The 25,304-nt window shown below is 34.7% G+C and overlaps 1 protein-coding gene and 1 non-coding gene across 2 annotated transcripts in view; both read right to left on the bottom strand.

Annotated features, from left to right (window-relative positions):
- Nucleotides 1-20,554, bottom strand: part of LOC101891849 (nuclear pore membrane glycoprotein 210) — a 159,779-nt gene extending 139,225 nt beyond the window's left edge. The window contains exons 1-15 of the mRNA XM_005192007.4: nucleotides 20,335-20,554; nucleotides 19,647-20,133; nucleotides 19,124-19,581; nucleotides 18,726-18,882; nucleotides 17,278-18,660; nucleotides 16,972-17,214; nucleotides 16,635-16,912; nucleotides 16,434-16,530; nucleotides 16,234-16,366; nucleotides 15,964-16,170; nucleotides 15,786-15,896; nucleotides 12,448-12,576; nucleotides 12,166-12,365; nucleotides 11,751-12,017; nucleotides 7,860-7,985 (exon numbers count right to left, since the gene is read on the bottom strand). Of these exons, the coding sequence (XP_005192064.1) occupies nucleotides 7,860-7,985; nucleotides 11,751-12,017; nucleotides 12,166-12,365; nucleotides 12,448-12,576; nucleotides 15,786-15,896; nucleotides 15,964-16,170; nucleotides 16,234-16,366; nucleotides 16,434-16,530; nucleotides 16,635-16,912; nucleotides 16,972-17,214; nucleotides 17,278-18,660; nucleotides 18,726-18,882; nucleotides 19,124-19,581; nucleotides 19,647-20,133; nucleotides 20,335-20,498 (4,440 nt within the window). The 5' untranslated portion in view covers nucleotides 20,499-20,554. The remainder of the gene's footprint in view (nucleotides 1-7,859; nucleotides 7,986-11,750; nucleotides 12,018-12,165; nucleotides 12,366-12,447; nucleotides 12,577-15,785; nucleotides 15,897-15,963; nucleotides 16,171-16,233; nucleotides 16,367-16,433; nucleotides 16,531-16,634; nucleotides 16,913-16,971; nucleotides 17,215-17,277; nucleotides 18,661-18,725; nucleotides 18,883-19,123; nucleotides 19,582-19,646; nucleotides 20,134-20,334) is intronic.
- On the bottom strand, nucleotides 15,629-15,759 carry LOC131804662 (small Cajal body-specific RNA 8). The gene has a single exon (XR_009343210.1). It is a non-coding gene; the product is annotated as a small Cajal body-specific RNA 8 (non-coding RNA).
- Nucleotides 20,555-25,304: the final 4,750 nt, after the last annotated feature.

Here is a 25,304-nt window from a genome sequence, read left to right as displayed (position 1 = left end):
TTCAGGATAAAACTTGCACTTCTGCACATTTGATGTAGAAAGATAAGACTGGTCTAATCACACTCGAGATGAGTTACGCAACAGAGCTCTCATAAACCAAATTGAAGAAAAAATATTGCTTCAAGCCCCTACTCTACCAATTCGGTCGTAAACTCTTTACATCTATCGAGAAGCTGAGAAAATATGCAGCGTAAAACCTAGGTGTAATGGGTCGAAGTCGTTTGGCCCGTACCTCTAACTCGCAGAACTCAGTCTCAACACTCTCTGCCGAGATCAGAATTGCTGTATGGATTGTAAATAGCCACTGACTATTATTGATAGAAAACGGGAGGAGGACGATATTGAACACTGTAGGTCTTTGGAGGATGACATAGAAATTATTGAGCATTCTTTTTTGCCGCTGTCCCCGCTACCAAAAACATAACTTTATGGATCTTGAAAAAATTGGTATACTATTGAAAACTCTTATTTTTTTTTGGTATTGATGGATATCTAACAATTCCGTCTGGATACTTTGTTTTACATTTTAAAACAGATACCATTTTCGATCTTTTTATGTGTGTAAACACACACACTCACACAGTATAGAGCCCCTGACCTCCTGATGATTTTGTATTCATAACTTTCATAAGGAAAACTTGGTGATATCTTAATGGTATTTCAATTCCATGTAAATATGTGTTACAACCCACTCCTCTCTCCCTCTCGCCCCTTTCCGTCGTCGTCGACCTTTGTCGGAACAACAAATAGTTCGGTGGTCTGATATTAAAAGACATTTATATTTCTTGTTGTTTGTTCTTTCCTTTCGTTTTGCTCCTTGTTGAAATCGTTATGGTAATGGTGGTGGCGGCGGTAGTGGTGTTTCTGTCGTTTGTTAGGGCATAAAATTTGATTGCATTCACACAATGAATGCATTTACTTTATCGTTAGGTAACAGTAGCGAGCGACAACGGCAACTACAACTATAACGACATCAGAACCAGAAACACTTTCAAAACGCCATAAAATTATATTCGCAATCATTATTTTCTACATTTCCATTTAAAGTTAAAGAAATGTAAGGACATTTCTATTGCAATTTATGGCGTTTTACAATGAACTGTGTATCTGTTTTCAACACCTTCTGATCGTTGCTGGTGGTGTTGTATATATTTCGATAAAAAAAAGTTTAGGAGAGTCGAAAGAAAAATATATACGTGCATTCATTTATATTTGAAAATACTGTGTAAAGCAAACAAAATGTCACAAAACCCAAACATTTTAAAAAATAGTAATGGCAGGACAGTAATGCAGGTAGCCTATATGACTTCCAACCAGTCTACTTTTTGGCAAAAGCATGCACATTTGTTTTTGACCATTTTTGTCTAATCTTTGACTATGACTCAAGACCAATTTTTACTACTCCGAATTAAACAAAAAATAATAGTAACATTTCCTCAATTTAATCGTTACATATAAATTTAGAAGTTGTATATAACAATAACCCGGCTCAATGAAGCTGGTGAAAGGTCCCATACGAAATGCATGCTCCAAAGAAATGGATTTTCGCATATAACACCGAATTTAACCTAGAAGTGAATCTGCCTGAAAATCGGTTCCATATAGCGGCTACATATGGTTTTCAGATTTGATTTTTAATATACCTGTAAGCCGTCAACATCAATAATATATAGTATGAGATATCATATACATAGCCGAAAAGCGCCAAATATATCATTCCCTATATCACTATACTTCGAAGTTCATATAGATCAAAAACTATTCTGACAAGCATGAACGATGTTGATATGAATAATTTAACTTTTTTTGGATATCAATGCAAATATCAATATATGTGTATATTACACTTGTCATTCCGTTTGCTAAAACTAGAAATGTTCTTGGCAGACCCATCAAGTATATATGGTCGTGATCAGCATAAAAGTCTAAGTCGGTATAACAATGTCCGTCTGTTGAAAAACAAATAAATGAATGACATTTACGAAAGCGTTTGTGGTAATTCTAAAATGTTTGTTATTGAAAATGTACCATAAAGAAAGCCTCAAATAATGATACATTTTGGCATTTTAAATATTCCAGACACAACTTTATCAGTTTATTTTAATATTTCAGGTTCCAATAATACAACTCCTGTACTCTTAAAACGATTTTATTATAGGTTAGGTTAGATAAATGGTGGCGTATATTTTTTTGGAATATCTAGACCTTTCAGAAACCTGCTGGTCCACTGTGTTCATCCTAAAATTAAGAAAAAGAAAAGGCAGAAACAAAAATAAAAAGGAAAGATGTTTTCCAAAACTAGAGCTCCATAGGTTAGAACCGGACGGACGATTAACTCATATATCCATTTAGTTTTCGTTTCCTCTGTTCACGAGTTCAAGTATTTTTACAATATGAAGACTTAGATCCGATATTTTTTGTTATTTTTTGCATTCTGCAAAACCCAGCGAACTAGTGAATCTATGAAGTCAATTGTTTGCTATTGTGGTTTCAATCTATTGCGAACATCAACAATTAAATTGAAACACTGCCGTTGAAAAATCCGGCTTAAATCTTCAAAATACTGAATGCCTCGAGGAACCGTTATATGGGGACTATAGATCACCGAAGGCCTATACACGCAATGTTTTGTCAAAGGATGTAGAATCTATTACCATCTCTTAATACCGAATATGAAACAATTCCATTAGAAAATGTGGCTTAAATCAACCAAATACCAAATATCGGGAGGTACCGTTATATCGGGCCTATACGAAAATCAGGACCTATCTTTCTAGTCTTTGGTCCTCGACATAAGCCAACATTAAGTACTTGAACCAAAATTCGCCCACTTTTGCAAACTCCTTCTATTTTTGACCACCATTTATATGAACTCACGACATAATGTCTCGTCAGCATGCGTCACAACATTTGTTTTTTTCTCCTGAAGGAGCTTTCCTCAATGTGAGATTTGATGGTTCTGCTACAGAGCAACCGTATACCAAGTTGTGTGTGAAACTGTTAAATGCCCACTCAATGTCAAGAAAGTCTGCCAAACTGAAGAAACCCATTCAAGTTTTTCTCAATGTGACCAAAGACGCCGTGCTGCGCTGTTCAAAAGATTTGACCTTCTTGAGCCGTTCTGATTGAGGCCTGATCTCAACATCAATTAACCTTTCTAGGGGTTTTAGTTGAAATGAGGAAAGACTAATAGCTTTGTAGTCCTTTGGAAGTGAATGACCTTGATCTTTGGAAATATAAGTGACGGGACTTCCCTCCATAGTTCCGAAATGTTCGATAGACGCAAGCAAAGATCTGCACTATTGCCAATTCTGGCCCCGTAAATTTGCACCTCTCAATTTGACGGTCTCCATATAACCCTCCGGTATAACCCTTTTATTCACGTAAAACATGATATTCGGCATTCCGAAGGTTTCAGCCTCAATTTCCAACAATTTGGCACTTTGTTTTCTTGTTGTGATTGATATGGTCGATTTAATATATTTTGGTACTAGTCAGAAGCGTATTTTGGTATTTTGAAATCGTAGTTTGTAAAACACATTCTGGAAACATTTTTTTTAACGTAGGTCCAGGTTTTAGAACAACTTCCAAATATGGGTATTTTAAAGTCCACACTTCACATTCTTTTTCAAAATGTTCTAAATATAGATTATATTTGCTATATTTCGATATCCATGAATGAAATCGATTTTTTTAAGCATAAACTGAATTTGCAATAAAAAGTTTCAATAGGTAAAAATACTTCTGCACAATTTTATTGTATTCGATTGACTTCCTCCGGAATTTACCTTATTTACCGACTGATTTGCGGCCAAGGAATAACTACTTATTATATGATAAAATAATGGGACTGTTATCCGATTTGTAATGTGTATTTTGCTGAAATTTAAATTTATCAAATAAATAAATGTAATTAACATTTTTCCTGTCAGCATCCAAAGATTGTTACTGATTAAAAGTGGGGCACAAACATGCACAATTTAGCTTCAGTCATGAAAAAACTCCATTTCGACTCAAGAAAAATATCTTGACTTGCATAAATTCCGACACAGCAACCCTAGTGTACCATAAGGTCACTGCGGTACCATAAGAATAGGTAAATTGAAACCTGCTATGAAATGTAAAATGGAAACAAGGAATTCCAAAACATGATCGATGTTCGAATTGTGTCGGTAGTATTTTGATGGACATGAGTTTTTTCGGTTAAAAAATGGTACTATTTGTTACTACTTCAACAAATTAGGATCCTCTTGAAGATAAATCTTTTTCACTGACTTCTAAAAACGTATTTAAGGCCCAGAGAAATTTCGGTTTAGATTGCATCCTATTTTTAACCCTCACTGTAATTCCTTTTATGATGACAGTCATTTAAAAGAATATTTTAAAGTTTATTAAATAATCTGAAATTTTCTTGCTCAGCATACGAAGCACGTCTGCCAGCATCAAACGATTTAATCTCTTAAAATGATACTTTTTAAGATGGTTCTCAGCAATTCATTCGTTCCTTCATTTTTAGTCGGTCGGTAGGTAGGTGCTTATCAAAATGTCAATACAACATGTCCGAAAATGGACAAACTAAATAATGACCATTAGTGCAAAGAAATTGCTGGGGGAGAAATGTTGAAAATAGAACACAACACAAGACAATGAATGACGTGCAAAAAAAAAAAAAAAAAAACACGCCAACAAAGTATCGTCAAGTGCAACAAACAACAACAACAGCTTACGTCGGAGGTTTGTTTGGTAGAGTTTAGCTTCGTTTAGTTGATGTCAGCAACATCTGAACGGTTTCTTTGACAATAATATGCAATGTTCCTTTAGCATATAACTAAAATGACCCAGAGAGCTCAACTGAAGGATGCAATACATTTTTAAATACGTGCATACGACGGTAGCCCAAAAGAGAAAGGAAATTTTATATGGCCGTTTTCAAGTATGCATATTAAATCGTTATCGGATGTATAAATACAGATTTAGTGCAGCTAAAATAAAAATATTATTGGGGCCTATCATCACATTGGCATAGAAAGGCCTTAGGTTAGGTTAGAGGAACCGCAGTTGAATTTCTTATGGCAAGCAGTCCAAACCTATGGCCTATTGCTCCATTGTGTCCATACTATAAAAGATAAGCTAAGAAAAGGCTTTGTTGAAAGTAGAGAAATAGAGAAGGAGTTCATGGGGATCGGAAAATAGTAATATTAACGATAGATTATGATGCGATGTTGTAAAATAGTCAATGGTTCCGATTTTGAGGAGTTCAAATATTGGATCCAGTGCTGTCCGATTAATATAATTCTTTAATTTTGAAGCATCAGTTCTTCTTCAACCTCCAACAGTTTGTGTTAGTCTTTAGCGTTGCTTTCCCATTTGCGGACATAGACCCTTTGTTACAGTGATCTTTAATAACGCCCACCACGAGCTTTATTTCAGGTTTCGGTGATTCAGTTCAAAAGTATTCAATAATTAGATCGCTTGACTCAGGTCCGCGCTCGCCCTACCTTTACCATTAACATTGCAGTGCCCGGAATCCATTGCAAATATAAAAAATGAAAATACCAGAATGGTTCAAAAAAAGAAATTAACAAGTTAGAATATATCATAAAAACTACAACAAAGTCAAATGCCATCGCTTTTACATTCTTTTTTTAAATGTTATACAATGAAAGCAAAAAATGTCGAAAATACCATCAACTTTTAGAATAAGTTTAGATTTGTTCGAATTGATCACCTTTGGAACGAATTATGGCCTTCAAATGCTTCCCGAATGTTGATCTGCGGTATTTTGGACCATTCTCGGCGAAGCGCTTGCTTGAGATGATCGACACTTTGGTATTTTTTTGTGCCAACCTTGCTTTCCAAAATACTCCAGACAAAATAGTCTAACGGATTGCAATCCGGAGATTTTGGTGGCTATTGTACGCTGGAAATGAAGCGAGGAAGCTCATTTTGTAACCATTCTTGTGTTACAGTGTGCGAAGGTGCTAAGTCCTGTTGGAATTTCAAAGGTTTACGGCCAAATGTTTGCGTGCCCAAGGCTTTAATACACCCTTCAAAATATATTCGGGATAATATTCGGCATTTATTCTGATGCCACGGTCGATTAATACGAGCGGAGAACGACCATCGGCTGTTATGGCGGCCCACACCATCACCATGGCTGGCGCTTGAGTTCTGATGGCCAAACGAAGGTGCACATTTTCATCTGACTTCTTTGGCAAGTAAACACGGTAATTTTTTTTGTTTACAAACTGCTGCACAAAGAATATTTTCGCATCGGAGAAAACCAAATTTGGCAGTTCACCACTTTCGGCCAAGCGAAGCAACTCTTTAGCTCTCTTGAGTCTATTTTCTTTCACGGTAACGAGCGATGGTACGAGACATAAAAGATTTATTCACATTTAAATGCTGAAGTGCTTTAACGATAACCACTTGTGTTTTCCAGCCAAATATAAAGAAATCAAACTATCACCCTTGAATTGCATCACGAATATTTTTTTTTTTTTTTTTTTTTTTTTTTTTGAAAAATGCTCACTAAAATTCTTTTGTACGCTTGTAAACAAGCTGTGAGCTGTCACTGGAATAATTTTATCAGCTGTCGGACTTAGAAATTGGACCAGGGACATTTCCTGCCATTGTTCGTATATTTTACATGGAAAAATAAACTTATTTATAGCACCGGTGCACCTGGGCCCTTAAGAAATTTTGAAAACATGTAACTTTTCAAATGGTGTAACTTGTTTTGTTTCCATTTTTGAAATTTTGTAAGAAAAATACAAGAGGAAGAGGGGCGATATGACCCATCCTCCAACTCGATTTTAGTTTGGAAAAAATATTTAAATTGGCCGAGATTGACCGAATTGAATACTACAGACGGACATTGCAAGATCGCCATACTGAAACGGACTTTGTCCAAAAAGACATAGCGTCTAAGATATCAATTGAATTTAAGATATCCATTGAAATTTAGCTTCCCAATTAAAAGAAAAAGATTATTACAGAAAAAGTAATATCACTACACCGACAATAATTCTCCAAGAGATCAGCAGATAACAGTGTCAAATTTCAGTATGGCGATAATGAATGATTGTGAATTGAATACGATGGAAAAGGTTGACAATTTATGTATACAAATTCTGAACGGTTTTAGGTCGTTGAACTAATAACTTGGTCGCCAACTGGATACTTACTAGTACATTCAAATTCCGATTTGTTGATCAAAAATTGACAGTAAAAAGGGATAGTGATTTTTTCATTCTTTCGATTATAAAGAAGGAACAGTCGAACTCAATCTCTCTACCCCTGCCCTTACTTATTGTTTTTCTTGTTTAAATACATATTCTTTTAGACAAATTCCAGAATATCACTCATAAATAAAACGACCAAAATGTTGAATTCGATTGAAAACGGCTATACTGCGTAAAATTTTAATCATAGCTCTCCATTATAAATTGTCTCACCTCTGATAGTTATTTGTCCATAAAAATGATCCTGGAACATGTTTAATATTTTACTGTTTGCTTAAACCCTCGTTACATGATGTTGTACTAAACCCTAAGAATGCTTTATTACGATATTAGAAACAGAACCGTCGTCTTATACAAATAAATCAATGGCAAGATCTTGTTGTTTTTGCTTCTTTTTTATATATATATAACAAATTTCTAAATGTGGCGGTGGGTTTTTGTTTTTGTCCTTGTGTTTGGCTGTGTGTTTTTTGTCCTGTTTTTAAAATATTCGCACACACACACACCCATATGGACACACCAATGGATGTACGTTGTTGTACACATATTACATTATCTATGTATGTTGAATTTTCAATTTAAATGCAATATGTTGTACGTTGTAGTATGACTTACCTTAGTTGGATAAATATGCTTGGAATCGCCAACTGACAGTTTGATATAATCCTCAGCATGCTTAACTCCCGTAGCATCCTTTAAACTTATGGCAATCATGTTGCTCGTTTCACGTGGCAGATTTATCTAAAATGTACACAACAAAAACAACAATAACAAATATAAATATGATTTACTATAATTTCAGACAGAGAGGGGAGGAGTGAGCGAGATACAGAACAAGACATACAAATAGGATAGAACAACAACGTATAGCTAGCTAGCTAACAAATAACTCCACAATGAAATCCTCGGAAGATATTAAATGAAAAACTACAACAGAAACACATCGTCCATGTGAAGAATCCTGGGGGAATAAATGTCCTGCTACCATCACTGACAGTGTTCTGGCAAAACGAACCATTTAATATGTTGTGGCTTTAAAGGGACAGACGACTTGTGGAAAATGAGTCGGATATGATATTCCCCCACTGCGTTGCTTCCCCACACATCTTTTGGAACTTAATGCTACCTTATGAGTGACCAACGCCACCTTACCCCCTCCACATAACTTGAGCAAAGAAAACCATAGCCAAATGGGATTATGTTGCGACGTAACGCATTGCATTTTTATTTTGTAGCAGACCAAGGACTTTGATAGCCGTGGTGACACCATCGTCATTACCTACCCATCGGCCGGCCGACCGACCGCATGCCACTGTTGTAGTCGTACACCTATTTCCGTAAAATGTGTACTGTCATCATCAGTGGCAAAAAGAAAAGTAAGCAAGAGTTTTACGCAAAAAGCATTTGCCACCAACTATGTCCGTACGTACAGACGTACATATATGCACGGGCTATTCATTCGGAACGGTTGTTATGCATCGTTGTTGTCGGAGTATCCCCCATTTGGTGGCAGATTTCCTGCTGCGCGATAGTGGCATGCCAAAACCAAGTCTATGTGGTTATTATGCCATAGAACGCAAATAAAAACTATCGTAGAAAAGACAACCATGACTGAGATTCTAAGACGCTTATTGTACAAGTTTTTTTCTGTCTCTCTCTCTCTCTCGCCCCCTTCTTCTTGCCATTGCTTTTTTCCCAATTCACCTAATGTTGGTTTGGGAAAAGTTGCCTGCACAAGTTTTGCTAGTTTTAAGACCAGGTTTACGTGCGGTCAGTATAGTTGAAAACTTGTGGCCAAAATGCGGTCACTGTATCAAAGATTTTACGCAAACGTATTTGCGCAATGCAATATGTACGAGAACGAGTACAGTGATGACCCCGAGAAAATCCTCGAATAATAGCTGGATTTATGAATCTTGGGGGGATGGAGAAATAATATTCAATGGCTGCATTACATAGACCGGGATAAAAAGTTGATTATCATTTCAGAATTGCGTACTTAATTCTTCGAATAAAATTCATATTGGATTCGATCATCTACGGAACGGTTATTGTTTTTCATTATTAGAGGTCATAGACAAGAATTGAATCTTTGACAAAGCTAAATTACAAAAAAGGCCCATGAAGCCCTAAAAAAGGACCAATCTAAATGAAGTTAAAACTACAACAACGAATACAGGAGAATAGTTTCAACTTCAAAGTTTATTACTCGAAATATTCTTAAATCTGATATATAAATAGGGATGTAAAGGAGTGAAGCCGAATTAATTAAAATAGAATTTTTGGTTTTTGTACGTACCCAACATACCAAAAATACAATGCAGCTTGAGAACAATATTATAAAAATATAATTTTTCAACAATGCTTGAGAAACACTTATGTTCCACAAACATTTCGCAAATCTGTCCCTTGTTGACAAATTAGTTTTGATTTTTTGTGAAAATTGTCAGCAAGAAATTATTTTCTTTGGCAGAAAACAAAATCACGCGAATTTAGGACCCATTTCTGGACCGAACCCTTAAGGTATGCATGAATAATAAATCCGGGAATCTTTCACATAAATTATTCCCATCCCATTTCAGATTGGAAGCATCAAAAAAGTTGAAGGAATTCAATAGATGTGTAGTCTTAGTGGAAGAGATGCAGAAGTTCAAATAAGGGAGAAGAAAGCGTTAGGGTATCAAGGCCACATGAGGCAGTGACTACTGGGATGTCCATCAAGAAAAAAATGTGAAAAATGTTTAAAAATTAAAAAAATAATAATATTATATACTATTACAAAAATAAGCTTATTATAATATTATTTTTGCAAGCTTATTCTACAATTTCAAGTATAAGCTTATAAATACGGGTTCCGTTTCGATTATTCTATACTTGTTACACAAACATTTTTCAATGTTTTCTCAAGATTTTCTCAAGCTTAAGGCTTATGTTCATAAGCTTATTGTAATATTATTCTCAAGCCATTTTGGTATGTTGGGTAAATTTTGGTTCAACTGACTCCAACATAAACAAATCGAAATGCCGAAGTAGACAATCAAAAATTATCAATGTTCATTCTCAAAAATTTAAACAAAGTAAAATATTGTGTTTGGAATGGATATTTCACACAAAATGTAAGGTACATTTCATCCGCTGTGCTATGTCGATCCCAACAGGTGCGCTTCTTCGCTGTTCTAAACTCTAACCCCCATTAGGCGCCAATTGGTATATACTTATGACCTGATAGACTGCAATATCAGAAAAATCTCTTGTTGGTCCATTTCAAGTTCTAAAAGTTGTTATTCCGATCCTATACCTGACTCAACGCAAAACTTCGTGAGGTTTGCGTCATAATTGTGACCTGTGGCGATACTGGACAGGCGGACAGACATAGCTAAATCGACCCAGCTCGGCGAAATAAGTAAATACATATGTAAAATCGTGGGTCTAGAACCAATATTTCGAGGTTTGTGGCATCACCTAACCTTTGGCGGATTAGGTTGAGATTCCCGCCAGCCCCATTTACACTTTTATTTAAAATGGAAAATCGAAAACCGGCGCCCGGGCATAATTCCCCAATGACCGAAAAAAGGTCATAATCTCCATAATAAAGAGGGGAATATGACCGTTTACTGTGGGGCCTACTCACAAAAATTATTAAATGTAGTAACTTGGTACCCATTATTATGGGGGTTATATCCGCTACTTTCTGGGGTTTATGACCATTTTTTTTCTTGGACATAATCCCTATTGCAAGAATGGGGGGATTATGTCCGGGCCCGACACGGCACTTTCTAAACCAACGGACGCAATAATTTCTAAAAAATAGAGAAAATATATACTTTCGGCAAAAGGAGAATTTGCTCGAATTTTACTTCCACTCAAATAAGAGCTAGCATGCGTTGCTCGTTTTGTCTTTTGCACCCAGATAATAGCTATGATCTTGCATGGATTGTTGTGTTTAAATTTTTAGCCATATTCTCAGGACCTAGTTCCCCTGATGATTTGAATCAACTCAAGCGTTATTGGATACTTTTTTTAGAATAACGCAGATATGCAAACACTTTTCAATTCAATTTTATAAATTCTCCAGAAACAGCTCTGTGCCACCCACTGTACTATTTCCTCAGGTAAAAACGAGAATAAAAAAGCTTTGCATCAGGATTTCCCAAGAAGAAAAATGAACTACTATTTCTTTTCATTTTCTGTTTTACGTTGCGCCACCGGTATTGAACTTTAACACAGCCCTGACGACACATCTGTGACAATAAATTGGTATGCCGTTGAATGTGTGCTAGGAGGAGATTACAAGTTTAAATATGACATAACATAATCTTTCTTCTAAACTTTACCATCAGCACGCATCTACCGCAACAAGACTAATTAGAAATGTATCACAACTAAGCCAAAACCCCCTCTCACTTTTAATCTGGAGAAAGTTTTTTACACCATGATATTCTGTGTCGTTCTAGGCAACTAGCAGAACTTCGCATACGTAGATACATTATTCTTTGGTTTACTTACCGCAACAGTTAAGTTATTGCCAATTTGAACATCCACAATGTCCTTATGAGATAAATCATATTTCAAGCCGTTGACATCTTCGATATTGTGCGAGAATTCATTGCCTAAATTGTCATGCAACGAAACTTTCAGCACGAAATTCATGCCACGTGGAATTCTCTCTTCGGTATTCTTTAGTTTGATTGTGGGATACACCAGCGCGGCCATAATGTATTGGACATTCTTAACCTCAATGCCGATAGCTAAAGTTTGATCAAATGTTTTCGCCTTTTTACGGTCCAGGTGAAAGAGATAAAAAAGTTTGCCATAACAAAGGAAAAAAGAAAACAACAACAAAAAAGAGGTGAGTGTGAATGGTCAATAGATGAGTTTTGCTTTGTTGTTTTGGGTGTTTGCCCTTGGTACATGTACATACAATGACTAAATCTCGGCCCAGAGTCTCTTGTGTTCGGACAATGCCATCTGGTGTCACTTTCACTATTGCATTGCTATCGCTGGACAGTCTATAGAGGACATCGTCTAAGTTCGCTTTCAATTGAATGGAGCTACGTGGTGCTAGCAGAATTGTATCCGTCGTTATGTGTTTTGGGGATTCCAGTTCAAGTTGTTTGAAAACTAAATTGAAAAATAAAATAAATGACAAGAAAACAAAAACATGATAGTGGTAAGACTCAAAATTACTGTGTGTTTCACTTACCGACTACTTCGACAAAAGTAGAAATTTTCTGTCCACCCGGTAATTGAACTGTTGCCTGGATTTTTGCCTTGCCGGGATTTAAGGCTTTAACGCGAACAGAAATGAGATCTGTGTCCGAATATTCAATGCCTATAGAAATTATTAACAATGAAATTAAATGTTAATAGAAAGTAAATACATAAAAAAGTACAAAATATATATAGAAAACAATATTGGGGACATGGACATTGTACCATGATTAGGGATATGAAAAGATATTTTTACAGTTAATTTATTTCTTGAATTCGATCGCTAGAAGTAATATCAATATTTACCAAACGCGAATGGAGACAATATTTTGAGTAGATTTAGTTGGAATACATAGAAATGTAATAAGTTGGCACTATATTAAAACTATCCCCATTCTTAGTTGGAGAATAACGACTGGAAAACCTACGTCCCTACTTGCAAGCTTCTCGCTTTTACATTCAACAAGAAATCCGCAGATAAGTTTTCCTTTACTTAATAGAATTACTTATGTAAGATCGTTCGCGTTGCACGTATCTGGAATCCGCTGCCTTGCGAACTAAGGATATTTTCTCACTCAAATAATGTGTTTAGAAAGAAACTTCATGCTCATCTGATTTCACTTCTGTAACAGTTCGAAATAAAATTTTATCATTATTTTTTTCGTAGTTACATTTTTTTTAACAAAAGTGTAACATTTAAGGGTTGTTGTTCATTTGGCCATGTGATTTTGAATTTATTTTTCTTATATATTTTTATGGCTGGGAGCCAAGTATATGGAATATAGGTGTTAATAATTTTTATATTTTGTAATGTAATATTAAATACTCAGGATTTATATGCTAAGTAATATGTTTACATGGTCTTTTAGGCCTAGTATTACTAAAATGAATTTGAATAAATAAATGAATACCTTTAATGCATTAATGATCAATAAATATGGACATCGATGCAGACAGAATTTTCCACTAGGAAATTATATGACAATTCCATCTTCTAGTAAAATAATTAAGGCAGTATCTATCTTTTTTTTCAAAAACCGAAATGACAATTTGTCGTGAAGTCTGCTAAAGGAAGCTACACCAAAGAATGAATCTGAGTTAACACAGTCGATCGGGCTACAAATACCGTGGTAATATATAGGCATTTTCCGAAAAGTGAATTCAAATCTTTTCATTTCTTCCACATTAAATTGCTGTCAATTCGGTTAGACCTTTAAACAACTTTGGAGCGGGTGACAGACCAACCAAGGACACTGGGAATAAGTACAATATTGCAATAGAAACATTTTTATAGACATGGATAACTTTAGATCTGCTTACCATGGTTGTTGTTTCTTTTAAAATCCAAGAATACAAGTAAGAACTATATTCTTCATAAAATTGTTCGTTAAAGTAGAGACACATAAGTAGCATACCACTCTTGCTAAATTATATTTAATTTGTGTTACATAAACCAATCACAATACTGGAGTGACACCTATCGCCGTCCTGTCGAAACCAAATGTTGCCAATATCCTCCTTTTCAATTTTGTGAACAAACATTCGGTCAACATGGACCGATGACGTAACGGCTACTCATTTTTCATTTTCAAAGAAAATAATAACAATTTAAAATAAACCTATTCGAGTATTGAATGCCGATAATGTTATTTTTAAGGTTGTCTTTTCCTTACCGTAGAGTGTATTAAAAGTTGGGCCTCGCAAACTTATTTTTTTTACTTGCTCATTTGGTGATCATCCATCAATTGAGAAGTGCAAAGTTTGGACTAAATCGTGGATGTAATTTTTGAGTTTTATGCCTTTATCGCGGATGTACTAAAAAGGTTGAACTGATATATACCATCTTAACACTATATATGATATGAGCAGGAAATAAGTCGTCCATAAAGCTCTATTGGGTTCCAGGCCATTGCAGCCTTTCTGGTAATGAAGTAGCACGACGTTGATCCTAGTCAATCGATTTAAAAGTTGGAAACTCGGTGTAGCCAAACAAGGTCGCCCATTTTCATGCTGTGGTCATCACTCGTCACTATAATATAGGGGTCATCTCTTGAAAGTAGGGTGGCGATGACACCGTTTACTGCAGGCTCTGTCAACATGAGGAAACTGAACGGTTGAACATTTACTCTGCCACCGTCCAACTCTCTTCCGTGAGAGAAATAGTCTTGTGGAGGAGCAATTATGTAAGATATGTATGCATTCTCCGACACAGAACCAGTAGTTATTTTTCAGTTAGACAGAAAATTAAAGTGACTAGAAACAACAGATAATTTCTCATCATGGATTACAAAACTATTTTTCCTTTCTTTTCTTTTTTCTTCAATTTAGTATGAATGCAATGACCAGCAGATCTCCGAGTAGATCAGTTGTCTTAAGATAACTGCGCGCATTTAAACCTAACCTACCCTACGAAACATATCTATATATCTTATATGGGAAAAATATTTGAAAATTAAAAAAGCGGTCTCTAATTCCCTTAATGGGAGAGGTATGAGAAGGAGTTGACCGACTTAAGCGTGAATCAATTGTAAAAGGGTCCTAAGTTATGACAAAATCCAAAGTCATTTATTTAATTTGTTTTTCAACATATTGCTCATATAGATATAGATCGCAGTTTGATCGCATTGAAACGAAGAAGCCCTTGAAGAAGCCATTTTATTTTGGTGATGATCGGGTAATGTTCAGGGACCGAAATAGATCGAATAAAACGGTTGTGGGGAAGATAGGCAAATTTCCAATATTTTGTACATATAAGGCGAATATATAATACGAATGTCTTTAATGTTAAAAGTCACTTCCTGCGAAATTACATATACGTGAATGAACTGAATATATTCTGACTTTACATTGACGTCAATTCCACTGACGTATAGAGTCAAAATATGTTATAGTGTTATATAGCATATGTTTTCTACTACTGTTTTGAATTCAATTGTACTGACATTTTGCACGACATTCGTCACTCTGTTTTATTCTAAAGTTCTTCTACAACGTTACTGCAAATCCTTCGATTAAAATTAAGCTGCAACAGCACGATTTATTTTTCAAAAACAATATTTTTGATTCTCCTATATCGTTTGGAATAAGGCTAATAATTTTTCACGTTCTAAAGAGAATATTCCTCAAGGATAATGGTATGTTTGAGCAATAGCTTTTACTACTAGTTTATAATAGTTTGTATATTCCGTATCTGTTCCTGAAATGAAACTCAACCATTCAGGCTCATCAAAGAATAATTTGTTATGTGAACCTTTTGTGAGCATTATAGGATAATTTGCCTTCATAATGCTGTATCGTGATTCAGTATGTATATTTTTATATTCAACTCACCAGCATCAGCAAAAATGTTGTAAATGTTAATCACGTCGGGTTGATTAGTTGACCATGTTATATGCATATTTGACAATGTACCCAATACCATGGGCGATAGATCAGGAGAACCTTAAAAATAGAGTGTGAAAATAAATAAAACAGTTTTATCGTCAACTGTTTGATTTAAAAAAATTACCCCATATATAAGCTGGCATAACTGCACCACTACGAATACGAACCAGTGGTGTTTTAATTTGTATATTGACCAAAGGTACTACATGTACATCCACAGTATCTTCGGAAACTACAACCTCTTTGCCATTGATAGGATTTGTCATTACACATTTTCCACTAATTTTAGTATCGCCCAATTTAAATGCAGTTACTATGGCTGATTCCATGCCTTAATAAAATATATACAAATATTAGCTATATAATATAATCTATGCTAGAGATTTATACTTACTTATAACCTTTTGATCGTGCACATGGTAGACTATGTTTACATCTGGATGTGGTCCACCGTGGTAGTAAATTTGAACACTTGAACCTACAACCAGTGTAGTGTTGCGTGGATACAAACGTAAAGGAGGGAATACCTTATAATGTGTAAACGTATTGATGTTAACTAAGGGCCTTGTTGTACTTAAGGGAAAGGAAACTTACTTGAACATTTACTGGCTCACTGGATACCAACATCTCCCCGCTGCCGGAACTGAAAACTATTTTAGTTTCACCTAAATTATTACCTGTTATAATATATCTGAAATTCATATGTGTGAATGTGTGGTTAATATATCTTTATAATGTATATGTACCATACAAAAACAAAAGCAATACAAAATTAAGTTTATCACACTAGCTCACCTAATTTCTCCAATTCCCAAATCGACTTGTTCTCCCAATTGAAGACTTAATATATTCGAATTAAAGACTTCTTCCGTCAATTCATAAATTTGTAAATTAAATGGATCAATATTTAACAGGTTATCATGTGAGTCATACAATTTAACAATTGCTTCTATAGACTTTGTGCGCTCCACTCGATCCGGAACCTCCACACGAATACTTCCAATGCTTACCACCGAGATGGATAAATGAGCAGGTTCATTCATTAAGCAGCGATCAATCAATTCAAGACGAGTCTAAATAAATGATCAAACAGTCATTTTTGGCATAAAAATGCACACAAATTGCAACTTACATGGCCAATTCGTAGAGGGGAAACAATCAATTCTTTTTCCTTGTTATCGAATTCCACTTTGACTATTCCTGATTCCGATAGTTGAAAATCATAGAAACCACTACCTTGAGACATTGGTATGCGTTCACGACGACCCTTGGCCAAGAAAATGCTGATGTGATCCGAAGGGAAGAATGTACTATTGACCGTCATAAAACGAATTTCATTTTCAATAAGGGGGGTTACAATTTCTCCAGTTTTGGGCTGTAAATAAGGAATTAATTTTCATCAAATAAAGCTTCAATGAACTTTGTAAAAATAACTTACATTTTTGATACCGAATGGAGGCTCTTCTGGATATATGTTTTGTTTTCGCAATACCAAGTCATCATATTTTGTTACAACACCTTTGATACGGAAATTTTGTGCCACTTCATTCAACTGGGTTACCAAAATATCCTTGCCGGGAAGACGAATACCTTCCAAGTATTCTTCTTCGGCTTGCCGATGGTGTATAATGGCACCACTATGGTAACGTTGCTCCCCAGCTGCAAACTCCCAATCAATAAATAATGAAGTTATATTCATCAGCTTACGATTTTTAGCATCTTGAACCTCAATTTCGATTTCAAATTTGTCATCTTGATCCTTAAGCTGTAGCAAAGCATTTCTCATTTCTAATGGACACGATGATCGCAGTTGTTCCCGCGTGTATAAATTAAGAAATCTTGGTTTCACACAATAGATGTTGGTGGTTATTTTGGAGTGATATGGCTGAAAATTCGGTGTAAGCAATGCATTGAAAACATTGAATTCCAAAGATGTCTCGCCTACTTCTCTACACAACACAGTAAAGGCATACATATTGTTCTGTGTGTCAAATTCAATTTCAGAGACCCTAGCAATGTTGTGGTTGTAATCGACACCTTTGGTCAACTCAGCTTCGAGTGTGTATATTTTCTGGGGACCATTTGTGTAAATGACATTTCGCGATGAGCCAATGGGGAGAACAACGTGGTTCTCTGACGGATTAAGAACAGTTAATGGATCAAAGACACTCAGGGTTACTTCGTCTTTTAAAAGTTTTTCCCGGAATTTGTACGATAATTTAAGGTGGGTAAGTCCAATTGCTGTGCTGCGCAAATACACAATCTGACAAGCCTCCGGAGCCAATTCTGAAGCTGCCGCTGAGGCTGCGTTGTAATCAACTTGGAATATTTGGTTGGAAAACTCATAATCAAAGACAAGATTTTCACATTTTGTCAGCGGCATAAGTGTGTTATTGACATATGCATAAATTGCTACATGCAATTGAACGTAATCCTTTAGAGCTGTTTCAAAGTTATATTTTACAATTTGTAATTTGACTGGTGGCACAAAGTACACATCCGCTTGTCGTGAAATTTTCTGATTTTTTGCCAAGGCCACTTTAATGTGGGCGTGTGCAGTCAACAAGGTTCCAGTAGCCCCATCGTAGGTATCAAGACCACCCTTGACATTTGAATCCCTTATTACGGTAGTGGCTAGACCATTTTGTGTTATATGCAAGAAACGTGGCTGATGGGACATCCAAACGTAAGAACCGTCACCACCCTTGGCTTGGAATTGAATTCTTTGGGTCTTGACAATATTGGGATCAAAGGGCAAAATCACTTTGGCAGGTGATAATGTTAATTCACTGTAAATTTGTAATTCAGCTTGGGCGGTCAACTGTAAACAATAGGCAGAGTACAATTTAGTCGCATGTAACAAATAAATCTTTAAGATACACTTACATCTTTGAAAGTTCCGTATACTGGTGTAATACCCTCCCTTATGGCTTCTCCATATAGACGGGATCCATTCTTGCTACGCTTTTGTATAAAAAACAGTGACTCGTCCAATTCAGAATTTACTGAGTAACGGGATCCTAAAGTAATTTTATGGTCATCGCTTAAAAATGAGACAGTAAAAAAATAATAATAAGTTAGGTACTTGCTAAAATCTATGTTTAAAAAAGTAGACGTGGACGTAAATATTACTTATGTGCTAAATTGTGCGAATAAAGCCGTATTCAAATTTTCAAGCCAACTTGTATCTTTTGATATTGTTTTAAGTTTACGTGTCAAAATATTCTTTAATTTATTCTCTAGGTACGTCATCTAATATTATTGCAACGATTGGTGTTACTTACTGTGTGAATAAATCCACTGCAATTTCGTGTTTTTCTCCTTCAACGGTTATCCAATTGTTATGTGGCAATAAGCTCAAACCTAATTTTTTGGGATGGGCAACTGTTAAACGTGCGCTTGGCACAGCGTTTTTCATGGCCTCGCTGTCGCCCGTAATGCTACCATCGTTGGGAACATTGCGATCACGCAACACAACCATAGTGGTGCCAGCTTTAAGGCCCGTGGCTGAAACGCCCTTCATGCTGGCGATGTTAACGTCTTCGATTTCTAAGAAATACTGATTGTTTAGAGAAATCTCTTGCAATTTGCCAGTTTTTAATTGCAAGATGCGGAAATTGATAGTGTCGCCTGGTAAAACATAGACATCTGATGGCTCCAAAATAATATTGGCCAAAACATTGATGTATACTACAATAGGTCGAACATAGCCATACTCTGTATACGGAAGATTAACAGTAACCTAGGGAAACAATACAGACGAGTTAATAAAAAAATTGACATTTTAAAGTCTCTTTCGCTTATTACCTTTGCTGTTCCGGTATTAATGCCTTCTAATAGCACCATGTATCCCTTAAGACCCTGTGCTTCAAATTTCTCCAATGCTTTAGGAACTTCATGGTAGGGACTTTCAGTGAATGTTAAAAATCTTAAAGCCGACGACCAATCCTTACTGTCCTTATTCAGCGAGGATATTACCCAGTTAAATTCAACACCTTCCAGAGTAGTAAATACATTGCCTTGTGTATCTTCCGCATGTAGAACAAAAGTTTCCGGTGCTTCCTCTAAATATAATTGACGCGTTGTTGTCTCAACACCAAGACGATCGATAACATCCAAAATAACATCGCACCGCAGCGAATCACCAGTGGCTACATTTTCAGCCAGAACGATGGCGGTGTTTCGCCTACGTTCCCGTGTTAAAACAGTTACTGTTGCTTCATAGGAACACTCATTGTCATCAGCATCTTCATACAGCGGTGTAATTAGAATTAAATCCTGCCGAGAGGAAGTCCTAAAAAGGAGACATAAGATTGAATTTTAAGGTTAAGTTGACAGTAAAGGCGCCAATTGCTTCTCCATATGTTAATGGTGGTGGTTTGTCTCATCTAGTCGCTATAAACAAAACGCTTCTATTCGCAACAACAAAACAACATCGACCTCATGTCTGTCGCAAAGGTTAGCGAAATGAGCCAAATCCAAGGCCGATACTCACCATTTATAGCATCCTTTTTCACTAACTTGCAAAGTGAAGTTTATAGAGATTTTATCAAAGATGGGCAACAGAACTCGAGGAAAGTTCAATTTTGTTGCCTCAGTAGATTGTTGTCCACATAAATATAAGAAAAATAACAACTTAAATATTGCTAATTTGTCCATGGTACGCGCGTTTGTTGCTTCCTCCTCATGCAGACATAAACTTTGACGTTTTGCACGTTCGCTGCAAATGACAGCTCTAAAGACCGGCAGAGTTGTTTAAATGGTACTAAAAGTGTTTACCCAACACGCATTGCAATGCATGAAAGCAAATAACAAAAACTTAAACAACCACCAGATGTAAATTTAATGATAGAAAATAATGTAAACAATTAAATTCAAATCAAGACAAGTACTACTGTTTTGTGAACGGCAAATATCTAAAACGGCATTATATCTAAAAATAAATAAAACCATGGTAGAATAATACAGGTAACAGGAAGCATTGTTGTACAACAACCACATACAAATTTGTTTTTGTACGTAATACAAGTGTTAGAGTAAAATGTCCAAAAATGTAAACAAAATAATTAATTTTCAATAAATTAACTTAATTTAAAAAATACACTTTTTAGAGTTTAGATTATTAGATTTAAAATGCAGAAGAATAGTTCCTCAATTATTTAGTTTGAATGATTTCATATCATTCATTCATATCTAAGTTGTTAGCTATATGCCCTAATCTCTCAGCTCTTCTACTAATCGCAGGAAAATCGTGGGAAAAGCTACATCCCTTTCAAAATGAAAGCAAACTGCATACACACATAATATATATACATTTGCAATTTTAGGAAACATAAAAAATATACGTCTATGTTTCTTAATGGAGTGTCACTCCTTTTTAATCGCGAAAAAACATTTTCGCACTATCGCAGTTGGAGTTTTATTAAGTACAACGGCGATTTTTTGTAAGTTTAAGTTAGAGTAAGTTTGTAAGTTAGAGCTACCAACTGATTACAATTTTTTTCTAAGTGTGCCCGTCTTCTGCCAATTTTGTGCATGTATTTATTTTCAAAATCAATGATTGGAAGACGCGTACATTGCGGGACCCGCATTGAAGCTATTCCCCAGTTTTGCTATGCAATTGAAAGATCGAACTATTTAGATCATATTTTTAAAAGAAAATACAGGCATTTAATTCATCTTTCGGGCTATTTAACTCATTTTACAAGTGAGGAAAATATGAAAAAAATGAAAACAACTTGTATATAATTTTGAATGAGTCTGACAGGAAGCGGACATAGCCTCTGGGCTTTATTTCTGTAGTATTACGAAGCTGTTCTACCTCCTTATTGTACCATGGGTACAATGAAGACAAGATAGGCTAACTTTGAAAAAATTGCAAGTATAGAGGTCTACCTGTTTGTTTTGTTATGTCAGAATTACCATGGTACAATGAAGAGAAGGTAGGTCAACTTTGAAAAAATTGCAAGTATAGAGGTCTACCTGTTTGGCTTGTAATGTCAGAATTACTAACAAAATAATAAAAAAGCAAACAACTTGTTGCATTGATTTTGAATAAATAATTTAAAACCGCGAAAACTGAATGAATGGTCAAAATTTCTTTTCAATATCATGTTCTATATGTCTCTTATGGTTTATTTCGCGACAAAAGCTGTCGATTTTGTCGATGCATTCGTTGCAATAAGCATTTTGAAAACACCCGAATTTGAATATTTTCTGAACATTTTTTTATTATTGAAAAGAAGACACACACATAAGCAAATGAAGTTGACATATTAAGCCAGAAAAATAAAAAAAAAAATTAAATCATATGGTAGTTCTGCCCTACCTTGAATTCATTGTACCATGAGAATTACTATTAAAACAATCAAAAAACCAAACAACTTGCTGCAATGATTTTGAATAAATAATTGGAAACCGCGTAAATATGCAATGATTGTTTGTCTTTACCTTGTTAATTCTACCATGAAAATAAACAGCAATAAAGATGTTAACCAGATTTTCCATGGAATTTAAATATTGAACAGATTGGATCATATTTTTGAAAGAAAGCCTAAGCATATCATTCATTTTTTGCGTCCTTTGCTAATTTCAAAATTGCAAAATTATTAAATAAATGAGAACTTGTTGTATTTAATTTGAAAAATTTTGACAGACATTTGGTTTAGTAGTTTTACGAAGGAGGTAATCCCCATTGTACTATGAATTTTATCTTCTTGCCAGTTCTAAAGCCAATTTTTGTCGGTAACGAGTCAGCGAGAATCTACTAGTTTTGTTAATTTGTCCGATATCATGAAGTACAAACTTTTATAGCATGTTTCCATTGGAAACCGAACAACGTTGTTCGCTCTCAGAATTATGTACACGAATTAACCCGTTCATACGGCACGATTCGTAATTCATAGTAAAATAATTCCTTTTTTCAAAAATTTTGTTTGTTGATTTTAATGGGAATTTAAACTAAAATACATTAAATTCTCACTAATATGAATAGAAGAAATGATTGTTTTTCTCCCAAAGGTTTATTATATCATTAATTTTATAATGTTCATAGTTAAGGATCAAACAACGAATAGAGAGCGAATCAAGTGCAGTAGAAACGCCACTTTACATTCTTGCAGTTCTGTATGGTCGAATTAAGAATATAAAGTCATGCTATCATATGTTTAAATTTTTTTGCAAAATTTTTTATTTGACAATGTCTCATTGTCAAATTTATATTTATAAATCCATACAGATTTATAAAAATTCAAAATTATAAGCAACCAGTTGTTTTAATTTTTTTGATACGTTTTATTCATTTCTAAAATTAGTCAAATAGCGCGAAAGATTATGGAAAGGCCTGGATGTTCTCTTAAAAATATGATCCTAAGTGTTCAATCTTTCAATTCTAATGAATATTATTATTCTTCCAATCTGGTTAATATTATTATTCTTCCAATCATTGATTTTGAAAATATTTTGTTATAAATGTTAAAACAACAAATACATACACAAAATTGAAAGAAATCGGGCACACTTTTTTTTGATATGTTTTGTTCATTTCTAAAATTAGTCAAATAGCGCGAAAGATTAATGAAATGCCTGGATGTTCTCTTATAGCATGTTTCCATTGGAAACCTAACAACATTGTTCGCTCTCAGAATTAGGTACACGAATTAACCCGTTCATACGGCACGATTCGTAATTCATAGTAAAATAATTCCTTTTTCCAAAAATTTTGTTTGTGGATTTTAATGGGAATTTATACGAAAATACATGAAATTCTCACTTATATGAATAAAAGAAATTATTGTTTTCCTCCCAAAGATTTTTTATATCATTAATTTTACAATTTTCATTTATGTTTTCAACTTTTTGTGTAAATGTTGACATTTTGAACATATTTTTGTGTTTTTTCATTTTTAAATTCTGCTGGAGAGACACTTGTCAAACACTTTTTCTGCCGATAGAAACATTTTGGAAATATTGCCTCTTTTGTTTGCAGTTTTCTGTGGAAATTTCAACCCGTGGACAAAATGCGCACCTCGAATGAGAGAGAAAACAAAATTTACTTTCGTTTGAATGTACATACGCCATTCAACATTGTAGTTTTCATTCATAATTTTCAGTCTTCCCAAAAATTTTTAAAATTTCATTAAATTTTTCTATTTTTAATTTTTAAATGTCATAATTTATTTTTCCGATAAATGCTCTCATTTTTTAGGGATGGGACATATTTTTTCGTTGTTCTGAAAGTGATTTGATTTGAACAACGTACAAATATAAGTGTTCGCTCAGGAAATTTTGTGTGAAGAATTAGGTAGTTTTTTCATAGTTAATAGTACGTTTATATATATGAGGGTTAACCCACTGGATTTGGATTTAAATTTTCATATCCATTACTTTTACTTCAAATAAATCCTCTCAAAGTAGGTTAACCCTACAAAAAGTTCTAACGTAAACATGGCATAAGGGTCAAACAACGAATAGAGAGCGAATCAAGTGCAGTGGAAACGCCACATTAAGAATATGATCCTAAGTGTTCATTCTTTCAATTCTAATGAAAATCTGGTTAATATTATTATTCTTCCAATCATTGATTTTGAAAATATTTTGTTATAAATGTTAAAACAACATATACATACACAAAATTGACAGATGTCAGGCACACTTAGAAAAAAAATTTTAATAAGCTGGGAGCTCTACCTTACCTTTTATCGTACCATGGATATGCTTATTTGAAATGACTTCACCTCCTTGTTTAACCATGCAGTTCTGGAACAGAGCAAATATGTTTTATATATTTTTTTATAACAACTTTTTCATTTTACATGATCGTGATTATAAAAAAACTCGTAGACAATCCAAAATGGCATTAGCCCCATAAGTCATGTAAGGCTTAATTATGAAATGGTTGAATTTTGTTTCAAATTATCATTTTGCGGAAGCTAGGAGAAGTTTGGTTAGTTTTTCTATAATACTTGTAGAAGATTGTCATCCTTAATTTAATTGCAGGAAATTGTCAGTGTAAGATGTCGTTTTAAACCGAATCCATATAACAGGTATTGTGAAGATATTGTCAACATACTTTAGCCGGTTATTCTGGGGTTTGTGCTCCTGAGAGACTGGCTTAAACTAAACCGTAAAACGAGGACTACACAAGAACTAACAGCACCCTTAATGTTTTTTTAAGAGGAATGTTTCAAAATCTCTAGTTTTATATAATTTTTTATAGGAAAAAAACATGAATTCATTCATGAACAATAAGAAAGTTTGCAACTCTGTACGGGAGTCTTACAGTGTCGAATAATATTTTAAATATGCAACAGTAGGCTTTGTTTATTATTATACCCTCCACCAAAAAAGGTATGGAGGGTATATTAAGTTCGTCATTCCATTTGTAACTCATCGAAATTATCATTTTAGACCCAACAAAGTATATATATTCTTGATCAGCGTAAAATTCTAAGACGATTTAGCCCT

Source organism: Musca domestica, unplaced genomic scaffold (genome assembly GCF_030504385.1).
Source record: "Musca domestica strain aabys unplaced genomic scaffold, Musca_domestica.polishedcontigs.V.1.1 10, whole genome shotgun sequence".
NCBI lineage: Eukaryota > Metazoa > Arthropoda > Insecta > Diptera > Muscidae > Musca > Musca domestica.
This window is presented reverse-complemented; position numbering and strand designations above follow the sequence as displayed.